The 16,982-nt window shown below is 41.6% G+C and overlaps 1 protein-coding gene across 2 annotated transcripts in view; it reads left to right on the top strand.

Moving 5' to 3' along the window:
• Positions 1–16,982, top strand: part of LOC144467459 (uncharacterized) — a 78,614-nt gene that overhangs the window by 46,658 nt on the left and 14,974 nt on the right. The window contains exons 2-4 of one of the 2 annotated variants that reach the window (XM_078176103.1): positions 9,550–10,144; positions 10,533–10,747; positions 11,473–11,627. In XM_078176103.1, coding sequence (XP_078032229.1) covers positions 9,606–10,085 — 480 coding nt within the window. In that variant the 5' untranslated portion in view covers positions 9,550–9,605 and the 3' untranslated portion in view covers positions 10,086–10,144; positions 10,533–10,747; positions 11,473–11,627. Of the gene's footprint in view, positions 1–1,884; positions 10,145–10,532; positions 10,748–11,472; positions 11,628–16,982 lie in introns of those variants that run through there. The other variant, XM_078176104.1, reaches the window with a different exon arrangement.

Below are 16,982 nucleotides of genomic sequence, written 5' to 3'. Positions count from 1 at the left end.
CTGCCCATTCTACCTGTTTTCTGAGGTAGTTCCCCTGCCCTCTTGGCTAAGAGGTCTCCCCTAAACAGCGGTATCCACAGGAGCTTTTTAACTTCACTTTTTTTAGCTTTCTGCCCGTTCAGTCCCATTTTGTCTACGGTGACCTCCCCTCCTTCTTGGCTGGGAGGTCACTTTCCTCAAAACAGCGGTATCCACAGAAGCTTTTTAGGCCTTTATTCACTTATTCTTTACAGCAAACCGCCCATGCAGTCCTGATGTCTCCCCTAGACACACCCTCCTTTTATAGGCTTAAAGGTGTACTAGGCAAGCCAACAGTGGTATCCGCGGATTTGCTTAGCATTCCGCCCGCGCAAACCTGCCGGCTGGCTTCAACACACCTGCCCCTACAGGCTAAAGGGAGTGTTGGCAAGTTTCGGCAGTGGTAACCACGTATATGCTTTTGAGTATCTCTGACTCTTTTCTTCTCTTATTGTGCACTTTTGTCTCTTTAAATACTTTAAATACTCTTACTACCTTATTGCCTGTACCTCATTAGTTATTATTCATCCAACACACACATTCACTCTTTCCGCTCCACGATCACACCTTATTGCAGCAGAGTTACCCGTCTCCAGTGATGTTAGTTGCTTTTTTCGTGATATCTCTTTAATCAGTACATTATATAACTAGGTTCTTTAGGAGAGGAATTTGTCAAATACCTTTGACCTGGGCGGCTCCCAGCACTGCATCCCAGACACACCCGGTTTTAAACAGAAAAAGGCTCTGCTTACCTTATTTGGTGGCGCCACCTGTGTGTCTGACGTACAGCCCAGTGCTCCCGATCTCTGGCTTCGACCTTCCTTGCCTCCTGGCTGGCTGCGCCACTTGAGGTGACTGAAATCGGTGCCTGGAATTGGGCCTGACAGCTCCCGACCTCGTCCTCCTTGTTTCTTCTAAAATGTCTTTTGCTGTCAATTCAGTATCTTAGGTTCGGCTGGCAGATACTCAGAAAAACACTGGAGATAGGCAGAATCTGGTGCAATCGAGTTTATTGTGTTCACAGGCAACAACACAGACAAACTCACGAGTCAGCCTCCGGAGGACGACTGAAAAACTGCTCTCAGCGCTCTGGCTTATATGCTGGGGGAGGTCGAGGAGATCTCCACCCATTTCTGTAGCCCTTCCCATTTCGACCCATTTTTACTGGTAGCAGACTTTTGCCTTTATTCCTGCTCAAGCTGGAATCTGCCACCAGTATTTCCGGGGCCGCCCTCACTCTATTTTTTAAAAACCCATGTGATCTGTGGGGACTCACATGCTATAGTCCCTCGTGCTCTTATTTTTAGAAAAACATGTGATCCCTGGTGACTCACATGCTACAACTCCTCGTGACACAATCATTTGAATGTATGTGTGACCTTTATATAAACTCCTAAGTGCATTAAGCAGTACAATCAAGTGAGTGTGCTATCTTCTTCACACAGCACATGGTAACTTGTATGAGTGTCACTATAAGTTCACAACATCATGTGAGTGTAGGTTAATGCATTATATCATTACACAGCGTGATAGGTTATGTGTGTCAATAAGAGTTCACAGCTGAGATGTCACTAAGAGTTCACACTGTTATATTGCATATTACACATGAATGCAGGATTAGTTTTTTTGCAAACATCTACACACTAACATAGTTATATAGCTATTTGTATCTCATCCAACTTATATGGTCTAATATCTGATGAGGGTTTTGACTTTTACACTACACCATGAAGAATGATTGCGAGACTGCTGCCCCATCTGGAAGGGAAGAGAAACTGCATTTCTGGACCTCTCCTTTTCTCTTTTTATCAGGTGAGTGTCAATACGGATAGCAAGTGCTATTACGGACTCCAAATCACCTGGCAACTCAAGGGGGGCCAACTGGTCCTTTATCGGGTCAGCCAACCCATGGAGGAAGGTGTCAAGCTGGGAGGCAGCATTCCAGCCGCTGTCTGCTGCCAGGGTGCGAAACTCAACGGCGCAGTCCATGACTCGTCGCTTGCCTTGGCGAAGACCCACCAGTGCTCGTGCAGCCTCTCGACCAGGGGTGGTGTGGTCAAAATCTTGCTCAGTGTTTCCGTGAACAGGCTCAGGGAGTTGCAAACAGGGGAATCTCTAGCCCACTCTGCTGTGGCCCAGGCTTCAGCTCTGCCTGAAAGGTGAGTGATGATAAATGCCACCTTTGAACGGTCAGAGGGAAACGAGGATGCCTGCAGCTCAAAATGAAGCCCACACTGGACCAGGAAGGATCGGCAGTTACTAGAATCTCCAGAGAAACGCTCAGGCTTGGCTAGGTGAGGGGAAAAAGCAGGTGCAGGAGCCAGAGCCAGTGGAGGAGGCGGCTGTGGAGCAGATACAGGAGCTGAGGCAGGCGTAGGAGCAGGAGGAGAAGGGATGAGAGACTCAATGCGGCTCATCAGGTGTTGAAGCTGGTTGCTCAGGTGGCTCACTTGATTGCTGATGGAGGCCTGGAAATTCTCATGGCGCTCGTTAAGCTCTCTTACTCCTATACCCACGGCAGTGAGCTGCTCCTCATGATGGTGGATCTGCTCTCCTTGAGCATGAATGGCAGCATGCACAGGATCAGAGTCGGCTGAGTCCATGGTTTGGCCAGTTCGTACTGTTAAAACTGGTGAACCAGGAGAGAATGGACTCAAACGCATGACTCAAGAGGCAGTTCAGGTAAGTAAAAAGTCTTTACTGGACAAAATAGGTTGAGGTACACACAGGGAGATCAGTAGAGGCAAAAGTATCCAAAAAGGGACAAGGCAGAGGCAGAGTCAAAAAACAGGCTAAGTCCAAAAAACCAACAAAGAGGCACAGGGAATCAAAAAGCTGGAACGTCGACACACAAGGCGCTAAGGCGAACTGGCACAGAGAGAAAACAAGGCACACACTAAATACTGTGGTGAGGGGAAGGATAACAAGGCACAGGTGAGACTAGTCAGGGCGGGACAGACAATCAGACACAGGTGAAGCCATCAAAAGGGAGGGAAAACACACAGGGGCAGGAAGTCAAGTCATCTGAAATGAGAAGAGATGTGAGTTTCAAAGTAAAACAGGAAACAACATAACTGAATAAAAACAACCTAAGAAACCTGAGCTGTGACAACTGGAAAGGATTTTGTTTTTAAGAAATTTTCATAACTATAAAGATTGCCATTATCTTCAAATAAATCCACAACAAAAATTGTACCCCTTTCAATCCAGCCTTCTTTATATAAAGTCTTGTTTTTGACAGTAATATTGCCATTGTTCCAAATTATTTCCTTATGAGGAGAGAAGTTGTGCACATAACACAATTTCCATGCCAATAAGGCCTGCTGATAAAACTTTTAAAGTTTAACTGGTAATTTGGCGACAGTAAAATTGCAACTTAGTAAAAATTTTAAGCCACCTACCATTTTAAATAAATTGTGTAGAATAAAATACCACAGTGACGTCGGTTGCTCCAAACATTTCTTAAGCCATTTGATTTTAAAAGTGGAATTTAAATGAAAAAAATTCAGAAGTTCCAACCCACCTTCTGCTCTCTCTAAACTAAGGATGTCTTTTTTGAGATGGTGGTGTTTGTTTTTCCAAACAAAATGTACAAACAAACTATTGATATCTTTACAGAGAGAATCATTTACAAAAAGTGATAAAGCAGGATAAACAAACCTTAACACACCTTCAGCTTTTGACAGTAACACTCCACTCCAAAAATGGAAAGGTCCCTTTGCAACCACATATTAAAGATGGATTTCACCTTTTTGATTTTAGGGGGAAGGTTTAATTGCTGTCTCTGGGTGAGGTTTTTTGTAATGTGAATCCCTAAATATTTAACACATTGCGTGACAGGAATATTAAACATAAATTGTTCATCAGTCTCATAGAGACATAATATTTCAGATTTGTTGATGTTAAGTTTAAGGCCTGAAGCATCTGAAAATTCCTGAGTAGTCTGTAGTGCAGCTTGTATTTGTGATTTATTCTTAAGAAATAAAACCGTGTCGTCCGCTAGCTGAGAAATCTTTATCTCTCTTTCAAAGATTGTTAAACCATGAATGTTGGAATTCTGTGAAGTGTTCACAAATTAAAGTTCAGCAACAATTAGAAATAGAAACAAGAAATAGGGCAACCTTGACATACGCCTCTTGATACAGAAAACCTTTTAGACATTGTGGGATATTTAATGAAGATATTAACAACACAAATGAATTCATGACATCATGGTTCTGGCTAACAGTGGATATAATGCCCGTTGTTCACATTAGCTTTATTATGATTCAAACGGTGTGTCTGTGTTTCGGTTTAACTGGTGACCGTGTTAACTGGTGACTGGTGGTCATTTTAGCAGCGCATTAGCCATATGCTGGCACTACGCTGCCTTACGTTAACTTTACTGAATTATATTTACAATGACAATAACATGAGCATTAATGCTACAAAGAGTCAGTTATACTTATTTTCAGCTGTGCACACAAGAAGATGTTCAAATTGTAACGCTAACGTAACCAATTTGCTAACGTGGGAGACACAGATGGCGACAAACTTGACGTTGTAACTACAACCAGTTCCAGCCCAGAGGGGTCTAATTTGCAAATGGTTTACACCGGCTTGGTGGATGGACTCTGCTACTGCTACAAGATAAATGCCACATACGAACGCTATTGTCAGTGTTTTTATTGCCGTTACTTTCGTGTTGCAAACTTTGTTTATGAGGTTTGTTTTTCCTTTATTCATTGATTATGTTGTAGTGGCAATTAGGGATGGGCAGTGTCGTAGTCACGGCGGCTTGCCAGGCAGGGGTCTCGTAGTCACAGGGGCTCACCAGGCGGGGGGTCTCATAGTCACGGCGCCCACCGGACCTATGCCAGGCAAAAAAAATCATAAAACGACGGAGGCTCTCATCGCTCTCCAAAGCCTTGGCGGCTTCCCTTGAGGCCTCTGAAAACACTACGCCATTGAAAGACGGAGGTTTTGCTGAAAACTGAAGCCTGTAACCTCTGGCTGGCAACGGTTGTAAACACTGTTGGGAATAGAATGATTTTATGTGTTTTACTATAAGTTGTGTTTCACTATATAAGTTTTAGATGTGTGAACAATGAGAATACTGAGATGATTTCAGCTGATCTGAATGTGTTTGCTTTGCAGAAGTGGAGAAGTACAGGAGAGGAAGAGACATGAAGTCTGAGGAGCACATACTGCAATGCTTAGATAATTAGTTTCATATATGGTAAAAAGAATAAAAAGTGATGTACAGATAGTAAGGTACAGCACGTGTAGGGAGTTGTGTTGTTCTCTTGTCTTTCAAAACAGGAACCACGCCCCCACCGTCAGCGGGAAGGAGTCAGATTAACACGAGGCAGGGGCGTGGTGTGGCAAAGGAGGAAGTGGAACCGCCAATGAGAAGAGGACATCGCCTCACGTGCACAATGACTCATGTGACGCTTAAATACACTGGGTCAGGAAGAGATAGTTAGTCAGACTTCGTGAACTGGCATACTTTGTTGCTTGTCAGGGAAAGAAGTTGAGACCCAGAGCTCTGTAATTTTATTCCTTTACTGCTTAATAAACTACATTAACTGAGACCGAATATCTTCTCCTATTGCTTCATTAAAGAACACGCAGGACTGAGCTCACACATAGCACACTGGAGAGTAGGACGAGCCTCGGGTCCAACAACACCCAGGGGTGAACTGCGCATGCGCGCCATTCTTCCTCTTTGGTCTGGGGGGTTGAAGCTCAAAACTGGGGCAGCTGCGCTCTCATGCGGCGACACTCTGCACTGCACTCTTTTGTTTTCTCTCTCTTGAAATACTCGCTTATCAATTAATCGATAATTGATTGTTAATTTTTTTGATGATTGAAAAATGAATTTTGATTGTTTGCCCATCCCTAGTGGCAATACTTGTTTAAACTGTAACAAGCTAACTCTGAACATTAACTAAGCTCAAACTATATTATCCACATAATGCTTTAGTACTAGTATATGTTTTAAATGATGTCTCTCTCAGTTGTTACTGTAAGGTGGGAAAACAGGATAATTCTGAGAATATAATACTGAGGACAATTAGATTTTGGTTTGTCTGTTAGCTGACCAGCATTAGTTAATGATACTTTTGATTAAAACTAGATTTTATGTTCTTAATTTAACTTCCGCTTAATTTCCCTCTTGGAATCGGAATTGTTGTGACTATCAGCAACAGGGTAACTTAAAGCTGATCACTCACTGCTTTGATATACAACGTCAGTCGAGGAAAACACCAGAAACTAGTTGTCTGACTTAAATTGCCAGTTCTACATGATATGTGCTAGATTCCAAATTTAAACAACACATACAATAGGGTGAAGAAAATGTGACGATATTTAGTTATATTTTATTTTCAGATGGACAGACATGTATTGTCCCTAAGCAAAACACACACAAAGAGACCTTAAGAGAACACTACAACAAATTTGTGATGACAACAGCAGTAATTTGCCTGTCAATGCTAATGATCGGACTGGAGAAAGAGTGACGGGGAACATTTGTAGTGAAAATGCAGTAGTGCAGGAGGACAATGCAACAGATATCGACATGGGCACCAACATTTCTGACCATGATGTGAACACTTTTGACCATGTGGATGCAGACATTTATGACCTTCCTCAGTGTATTAGCTCAGACTTGTCTGAATCTGATGATGAAGGTGTTGAGCCATGTAGTCTTAAAGACCGTATGTGTAGTTGGGCCCTAACCTTTGGAATTTCACTTGTTGCTCTTACAGCACTTTTAAGTATACTGAGATTTTACCACCCTGACTTACTAAAAGACGCACGAACTATCCTAAAGACTAACACAGTACGCTATTCAGAACAAGGTTGGAGGGCAGTATCACTGTTTTGGCATATTGTCCTCCATCAAAAGGACATTGTCTCAGATCACTGACTCACTTGCTGATTGTTTCACCTTGAAGTTGCAGATAAATATTGATGGGTTACCCCTGTTTAAGAGCTCAAGCATCCAACTTTGGCCTATTTTAGGACTGTTGGTCAGTGTTCCAATGAAAGAACCTGTCATTATTGCTTTATTTTGTGGGCCCAACAAACCACGATCTGCTGATGAATTTTTAAAGGATTTTGTTGTTGAGCTACAGGAACTGGAAAAGGGCTTCGACTTTAATGGAAAACGTCTTTTTCTGAATGTTGACTCAGTAATATGTGATGCACCTGCAAAAGCATTTGTAAAGAAGATAAAGCCACATAATGGGTATTACGGTTGTGACAAATGTGTGCAACGAGGACTATATCTGAACAGACGGATGACTTTTCATTAACTGATAGCACATTAAGGACTAATGAATCTTTTGCTCAGCAGGTTTATGAGGATCATCAAAATGGCCCAAATCCTTTTCCTGGTTAAATTGTTGGCATGGTGTCACAATTTCCAATGGACTATATGCATTTGGTTTGTTTGGGTGTGATCAGAAAGTTGTTGCTAATGTGGCTCAGAGGTCCTCTCAATGTTAGGTTATCTGCAAATGTTGTTAATCAAATGTCTGATTGTATGAAAGAGCTGCGACTTTATATTCCTGTGGAATTTGCACGGAAACCATGATCATTTAGAGAAATAGACCGATGGAAGGCCACTGAATTTAGGCTATTTCTATTGTATATTGGCCCTGTCCTTCTGTCTTCATTTTTGCCAAATAATATGTACAACAACTTCATGTTGCTGTCCACTGCCATTGCTATTTTAATCAACGCGGACCTCTCATTGTCCTACTGTCAATATTCTCAGACACTACTTAAAACTTTTGCACCACATTTTGGTGTGATATATGGCAAAGATGCTATTGTGTACAATGTGCATGGTTTAGTTCATCTTCCAATGGATGTACAGCAGTGTGGTTGTCTGGACTGCATTTCTGCATTTCCCTATGAAAACTACCTCCAAAAGATAAAGAGACTTGTAAGAAAACCAGATCGCCCTTTTGCTCAGATTATTCTAAGACTGTCAGAACAAACTTCTTTTGGGGCTTCTTATATAGCACTTTTCATACATTAAAAATGCAGCACAAAGTGCTTCACAGAATAGAAACATACAACAAAAATATTACATACATATTGAAAACCCGCCCCTCCCACCCCCACATATAAACACACACACACACACACACACACACACACACACACACACACTCACACACATATGGTCAATATAGTCAATAACATGCCTGGGCACTGAGGAACCAGGTGAGGAAAGGACCACCTATGGGGAGCTCATCCACACTGAGAGGTGTCACAGCCTACGGCCATAGGGAGCGCCGCCACAGAGACCACCCTGACCCAGGTAGACTGGGGTGGACTCCACACATGGTGCAGAGCCCCCCAGTCCTCCGGACCTGAGGGATCTCCAAGACGACGTCCCCGCGGGCAGACTGGCCACACCTCTCAGCGTGGAGGCTCCCCGTGAGGAAACACTGGAGCTAAAAACTAAAAGACTAAAAGGCAATATGATAAGATAAAACAAGTATGAGATAAAATAATAATAAATAAATGAAGATTTAGAAACTTAATAATAATAAAATGCATAAAGATTTAAAAATAAATAATTTAAAAGCATTAGAAATTAAAATAACATATAATAGAAGAATTAAAAGAGTAAAAGAGATCAGTTAAAAGCCAAACTAAAAAGGTGAGTCTTCAGCCTCCTTTTAAAAACATCAACAGTCTCTGCAGTGCTGATGCTCTCCGGCAGACAGTTCCACAAGTGAGGGCCATAATGGCTGAATGCAGCCTCCGCGTGGGTTGTGGTTCTAACTTTTGGAACAGTTAAAAGGCCAGTGCCGGAGGACCTCAGGATCCGTGAGGGTTGATATGATAAAAGCAGGTCAGATAAATAAGATTGCCCAAGACCGTTAAGACATTTAAAAACTAATAAAAGAACCTTCAAACTGATCCTGAAACACACGGGGAGCCAATGCAGTGATCTTAAAACCGGTGTCATGTGCGCCCGCCCTCTGGTCTTCTTTAGCACTCGTGCGGCTGAGTTTTGGAGTAGCTGCAGGATAGAGATGGTCTTTTTGGGAAGACCAGACAGCAGGGCATTACAGTAATCTAAACGACAAGAGATAAAAGCATGCGTCAGCACCTCCGTGTTACCCTGATAGAGAAACGGGCGGACTCTGGCTATATTCTTAAGATGATAAAAACCTATCTTTGTTACATTTTGTATGTGTGGAATAAAACTAAGCTCAGAGTCAAAAATGACGCCCAGGTTCTTTGTCACATTGTGAAGGTTTAAAATCTTGTAGTTTTGGTAAAAGTTTCTCTCTCTTGCCTTCAGGACCAATAATTAAAACCTCTGTTTTGTCCTGGTTGAGCTATAGGAAATTCACTGCCATCCATGACTTGATATCTAGATGACTGTATTGTTTATGTGTATTGTTTAATCGTCACAAACTAGTAGAGAATTATATATTTGTGTTGATTATTCTTTCAATTCACCAGTCTCTCCTTTCTTTTAAACCCCATACCAAAATGCCAAATTCCACCTTCACACAGGTCGTCTCTGAGCCCCATTCAGTCTCCTCATCGATCACCACAATTTGTGGAGATCGATGCCCAGTGTCATCTTCTCATCATCGGTCATCGTCTCGCCCAGTCTCATCTCCTCATCGGTCATCTCCTCATCGGTCATCGTCACGCCCAGTGTCATCTCCTCATCATCGGTCATCGTCTCGCCCAGTGTCTTCTCCTCATCATCGGTCATCGCCTCGTCCAGTCTCATCTCCTCATCAGTCATCGTCATACCCAGTGTCGTCTCCTCTTCATCGGTCATCGTCATGCCCAGTGTCATCTCCTCATCATCAGTCATCATCACGCCCAGTGTCATCTCCTCATCATCGGTCATCGCCTCGCCCAGTCTCATCTCCTCATCGGTCAACAACACACCAAGTGTCATCTCCTCATCGGTCATCAGCAGGCTCCATGCCATCTCCTCATTGGTCATTGCCATCATGCCAAGAACCATCTTCTCAGCCCTCCTCATTCTCTGCACCCCACTCACAGTCATCCCTGTGGTCTCAAGACACTCCTGAACTCTTCAGGCCATCTTTGAGAGTGGGGCGATCAGGAATAGACCAGATACCTTGCTCTGGTAAGTTTCCACGACTGTACTTCCTAACTGCACATCAGCTTTAATGTTTTTGTAATAATGATCATTACTTGTCAACTGTCAGTTGCAGATCTAGCATTCCTCTTTAGATAATGTTGTGTTTGTGTGGGACAATAAACAAGTAACCTAGGCAGATAGCCTTTGTAGATAAACATATACTTGCCATCATAGCCATGCTTATTGCCTAAAATATTGTTTGATAAACACACATGACCCAAAACCAAATACAGATGCTTCTCCACAAATACATGCTTCTCATGATCAACCTTTGGTTTTTAATCACTGGCATATCATTTAGTCCTCAAGTAATGTGTAACCCTAAAGACACAGCATTTATGTGATGATACTCTTTTCTCTCACTCTCTCTCAGCTGCTGAACTTCACATCCTTAAACTGCTTGAACACATGAAGCACCAGCTAACACAACTGATTGCAATGGTCAACTTGATTCCTAGGAGGATGGTTGATGAATGTCCAACTGAAGTACCTGAGGGCATTCAGTTTCCCTTTGGCTCACTGGAGGAGGTGGAACACTTCGAGGGGTGGCTGAAAGAACCACGCAATTCCTCGCAGAAAAAGAACTTGGTATGAACTGAGTTGTCCTAACATTTTAACAACCAGATGTTTAACACTATGATTATCCTTCTCTTCACTCTTGATGTGAATGCTGACTAGCATCTTCTGCAGAATCTGCACTTTGAAAACATTTTATTTCACATACTTTAAAGAGTAACTGAGTAGATAAACTTCCAAACCATTTCATCAGCAGAAAACCAGTGTATATATGCATGTAATAGTGTTTTTGACTCGTCCAAATCTAGAAAGTGCAAAGATCTAGTTTAGTGCAAAGTATTTAAAATCTGCACATGATGCTAAAAATGTGCTTAGCAACTGCCCTTTACCGGTAGACAGGGTGACTGCCACCATATAAAACTGTTATCATTAGTCTCTTACCATTTTTCACACAATTGTCACAATTTTGCCTACGTAGCAATTCTTGGGATGCTGACTTACTCTGACGTTTCATCAGTTTATGATGTGACATAAAGCTTCTGACTTACAGTGTGTTGTTTGAGGGATACTTTTTCATGCCTGTTCCTTTTTTCAGTATATTTTCACTCTATCATACAAAGCAAATGCTGAATGCTCATTCCTCTTTTATTCATACTGTAGATTGATGTCCAGCTATTTTTGATAGATTTGATATTTGATTGCCCCCACCACCCAGTCTCTCTAAACTTTCAAGTCATTATAATGGCTACAATGACAGGAAATGTAATTTCTTTGTCTTAATTTTTAATTTCCACTAGATTTCTGCCCAGGGTTCCATTGGGGGACAGGACACGAAGCATGTTACCTGGAACATCCTGTCACACATTTTTTGTGATAGTGTGGCCAAGAAAATCTGTTGGAGCAAATGGAAAGATGGCATTTAGAAAGATGGCAGTGAGGGCAATACTTGCACGTGAGTACAGAATCCAAAACATGTCACTACTGTCAATTTGTGGAAAAAAAGTTACAATGTTTTCTTAGAAACTGCTTTACATGCCTTTTGGAACATAGGCGGATGTTACAGTATGTAGGAATAAAAAATCCCTTTTTCATAAAAGGAGGGGGGGGGGGGGGGGGGGCTGACAGATGCCCTTAACGATTCATAATAAATCCTATTTTTGTCACGCTACATGATGGAACTGCATTGAGGAAGAGGAGAATAAAAATAAAACAACTGTCGCAGGTAAAAAAAAATGCGTGTCACTGCTCGCCTGCCTTTCTGTCTCCCACGGTCCGTCACTCTACTGTCTCCGCTCTGATACTCGCTCTCCCCCGGTCAGCCTGTACTACAATGCAGGCTTTCTTTAGGTGAGCTGGCTTCACAGAGCCTAACAGCGCCCATCCAGGATAACCAGTACTACAAAGCTGGTTATCAACTCGCTCTGTCATCTCTGTGTTTTCCAGCAATGAGTGCGTTCATGTGAAAGAGGCGGAGTTGTTAATTAGGAGCGACATCATCATCATGAACTCATCCTCATATGAGATGAAACGGTAGCCTATCTGTAAAAAACTTCTGTTTCAGTGACAGCAAAACAGTTATTTTCAACTAAGTAACAACAGCCTGTAATCATAGGCTACAACAGAATAAAATAAGACAGATAAAACAGATAAAAAAATCCTTGTCAATAATTTTGTGAACATCAGCTTGTCTGATTGTAACAGATGTAGAGACTAGAAATAATTTATAAATATTAAAAGTAGGCTAAGGCACATTTAAGAATTATTATGACTTAAGTACAGAGTATTTTTCACTATTTAGTTTGATGACAGTGTAGGGGAAATACCTCTTTGAGAATATTTGCACTCGTAATAAATTTTGGGGCACCACCCTCCTAACGAGGAAAGCGACTAATCAAATTAATAACTCCATAAATCACTTATTAATTCGTCAGCACGCTTATCAGTAATGAATCAATCTCAATATCTGGGTTATGAATTCCCTATACAGTGATCTCAGCTCCTGTCCAAAAGATATATACACAGACAACGACTTGGCGATAAATGAAGATTTATTTAAACTAAATAGGTAACAACTGAATAAATGAATAGCAAATGATGATTATATGACAACACAAAATTAACAGTATATAAATGGAATGAAATGAGAAGCAACACTCGTGTGAGTTACTTAGTTTGGCGATAGTGGGAGAGTACATTAAAATAGCCTATATTATATAACAAACCAGAGCCACGCAGAGGGCAAAGGCCATTCTGGCAAACCCGCTCCATCCTCTTCATGCAGAGTTTCAGCTTCTCCCGTCTAAGAGAAGGTACACTTTCACTTGCAAGGCCAAATCAAATCGGTACCTTAAATCCTTTGTCCCAACAGCCATTCATTTTTTAAACAAGCTGTAGGCAAGCTTGATGGGAATGATGCACCCTTGAATTGTGCTGACTTTGTGTATTTACATGTATTTATTTGTATTGTGTCTGGGGTATCTGGATGTATGCATTCTCTGCAATGTGAGATATTGTAAGATTGTGTGTTTTAACTTCTGTTGCAAACCAAATTGCCCTTAGGGGACAATAAAGATTTTCAAATCAAATCAAATCAAATCATGATCAATCGTGACCCGACCTCCAGGGAAGCCCTCTCGCCTCTCCCTGCAGTTAGGGACCGTTCTCCAAGGTACCGCTGCTTCTCTTCTCAGTTTCTTTTCTGAAGTACACAGTAAACTCCATAGTTTTGAAAGAAAATAGTGTGGGTGTTCACAGGTGCAAAGTGCATTCTGGGTGGGTCATGAGCGACCGGAGCGAAATTGGAGCAAGTGATAAGGCTCCGCTCCACCTTTAAAAAAAATATAGCCGCTCCTCGCTCAACACAAAATCCTTCCGCTCCCCGCTCCACTCACATGCTCTGACCACTGTGGCTGGCAGCCGGTTCCGATGAATCTGGAGCGAAGAGGTTGGTCGGCAGGTGCTGATCTACTTCGTTCTGGTTACTCGCTTATAATAAAGGTGATAACAACATTGCTGGCCGTTCGAAATTGCTGTCAAAGTTATTATTACGCGCAAAAATGTTGAAAACACTGGAGATAAAAGAAAACTGGATCGACAAAATTTAAAAGTTCAAAACAACTTTGCTCGTGAGCACAAAGAGTTAAAAGTGTAATAAAGGAAATTACGCACGACAAGAAGGTAAAATACGAATAAGCACGGCAGAACTCACAGTATGAATAATAGGGAATAACTAACAAAAGACACAGGGCGAAAAAGGAAAGAGGAAAAAAGGGACCAAGCGGAAAAAAGGAAACAGGGGACCAAGCGGAAAAAGGGGAAACAGAAAAAGGGCCGCGCCGTGCCGAGCGCACAGGTATTTGACTGGCCAAAAAGTGGGCGGATTTGATCAGGGAGGCTTCTCTCATGATGAAACATATACCACCATGGGATATATTCAGAGGAAACTTTAATGCTTTCCTGATACGAGGTCGTTACGCGCAAGGGATGCATGCTCTTCCCACTTTGGTCAACATTGATTCTTAACATCTGATCAAACATACATATTAATATCAGATCAAAATACACTTATTATGCCGTGGTATCAGCTAGCCTACGTCAAATACACACACTCTAGATTAACTCAGTGACAATATATAATGAAAAACAAAATGAAGGAGCACGTATTCATGCAACAAGTTGATTAATAATCCCTTATTATATCTTCATTCAAAATATATAAAGTTGACTTCCTTGCGGTAACTCTTCTTAACTCCGCCACAAGATGGCAGTATGGCTACATGTTAGAGAGTTGAAACTAAAATTGAATTCTCCAACTTATCAATCTTTTGTTTTAATAGGGTTAAAGCAAAGTATCATTCAGATAAAAATATGATTGCGTACAAGTCAGGACATGGCAAATGGCCAACAAAGAGGAGCAAAAAAGAACAATCTCACTTCCAACATACATTTCAATTTTATCACACAGAAGCATTTGTTCAGTGAGGGGTAGTGTGGCAGAGTGTAAAATCATCCACACTGTCAGCTGTCACTCTAAGGATAAAATAAAGTTTACACCATTAAAATGCAGCCAAAATCATCATTAGGATATGTGTTTAGTGTGGTTATAAACCATCTCTCTGTTTGAAACTGTTTTAAAACCAGAGTGGAAATAGAAAACTTGGAACAATAAATATTAATACTGACCTATTAACATATAGCCTATATTGCTTTTGTTTGTTTTTTTTAACACTGTCACTTTGTTAAGCAAAGTGGGGACTTTTGCTCATGACATTCTCTGGCCTTTTTAGCTTGGTTAATGCATATTTTAGATATTTAGCTTACTGTGGCCAAAATTGTTTACAGAAACATGAAGTTCTTCATATATCTAGCCTCCTAAATTTGCTCTCGAAGAGCACCAGATTGATGTATTTTAACTTTAAAGCCTCAGTGTGTAAAAATGGTGAGTAACAGTGACATCAGCGGTCAAATTCTAGATTGCAGCGCTCACTCGTGCTCACTCGCTCACCCCTCCCGTCGGGTAAGTGACGGTGGTCTCGTAGGACAGAAAGCCTTGCGCAGACAGAGATGGCATCATCCACGGGTTTTTCAAGTTTTTCAGGAGTAGGCCTATCTAGCGATGAGGTGAATATTTATTTAGGAATCTAAACCATGTTACGAAATTGTAGCGACCCTGCAGTAAATGTTCTGTTATAATGTCAATGTTCTGTGAGTTAATGGCATGTTTGGGATTGAATGAGTATAGGTAGGGGGGCAGGGTGTGAGTGTGACGGGGATGAGAACTGTGTGAGTGCGCGTGCTGGTGTGTGTATGAGCGAGCTGGAGGAGAGAGCAGAAGTGCACTGTTGGAGTTACAGCTAAGTTCTTGTTTGTTGGTTGTTTTGGCATAGTTACGGCCAACAGTAACAAAAACAGTAACAGGCATTTCGCTGACGTGCTGACGTATTGCGGTAAGCGAGTTGTGTTATTTCCGGTGTTTCTGTGACAGCGTCTCTGTACTGCTCTAGTGAATTCTACTAGCCTGCTTTTTGCTTTTTCACTTCAGTTGCTTTAACATCTACTTCAAGTCTTAACCCACACTAGTTCTATTTAAGCACTTATAGCTCTCCTCCTTTTTACGACTTCCCTGCTAATCTCTGAGCTGTTGTTTGCACGTTACTAGCCTTGGTAGCTACATTAGCTTTACAGTTAGCAATGGCTTCTCCCTCTGCTCTTTCTTGCTCGGTGTGCCAAATGTTTAGCTATGCCTCTGCCTCCTTTAGCGACAGTGGTAACTGTAACAAGTGTAGCTTATTTGCTGCGTTGGAGGCGAGGCTTAGTGAATTAGAAGCGCGGCTCCGCACCATGGAAAATCATTCAGTAGCTGCGGTAGTTAGCCAGTCCCCTGTAGCCGGTACGGAGGATAAAACTCTGGTTATTGGCAGCTCTATTCTGAGGAACATGAAGTTAGCAACACCAGCGGCCATAGTCAAATGTATCCCTGGGGCCAGAGCAGGCAACATTGAATCAAATTTAAAACTGCTGGCTAAACATAGATTCAGTAAGATTGTTATTCACGTAGGCGGCAATGACACCCGGTTACGCCAATCGGAGGTCACTAAAATTAATATTGCCTCGATGTGTGAATATGCAAAAATTTTTAAATCCAAAATTAAACAAAGAGGACTTGTGCATAACAACCTCATAAAAATTAAAACCTCTTCTGTGACAGAAAGACAAAACAGGAGAATTAAATGCGGACTATTAAATATCAGGTCTCTATCGTCTAAAGCAGTGTCAGTAAACAAATTAATTTCAGATAATCATATTGATTTACTCAGTCTCACCGAAACCTGGCTGTGTCCAGATGAATATGTTAGTCTAAATGAATCCACTCCTCCCAGTCATAATAATACCCACATTCCTCGAGGCAGCGGCCGAGGAGGGGGAGTTGCAGCCATTTTTAACTCTAGTCTGTTAATCAGCCCTAAATCTAAACTAGATTATAATTCATTTGAAAGCCTCGTTCTTAGTCTTTTACATCCGACCTGGAAAACCTCGCAGCCACTTTTATTTGTTATAGTGTACCATGCTCCTGGCCCATATTCTGAATTTGTTTCTGAGTTTTTATCCAGTTTAGTTTTTAAATCAGATAAAGTTATTATTGTAGGCGATTTTAACATTCATGTCGACGTTGATAATGACTCCCTGGCTACTGCGTTTATCTCATTATTAGACTCCATTGGCTTCAGTCAGGCTGTACATGAACCCACTCACTGTTTTAACCATACCCTCGATCTAGTTCTGATGTATGGATTGAAATTGATAACCT

Source organism: Epinephelus lanceolatus, chromosome 16 (assembly GCF_041903045.1).
Source record: "Epinephelus lanceolatus isolate andai-2023 chromosome 16, ASM4190304v1, whole genome shotgun sequence".
NCBI classification, from domain to species: domain Eukaryota; kingdom Metazoa; phylum Chordata; class Actinopteri; order Perciformes; family Serranidae; genus Epinephelus; species Epinephelus lanceolatus.
Note: the sequence above shows the minus strand (reverse complement) of the source record. Positions and strands in the feature narration are given on the sequence as shown.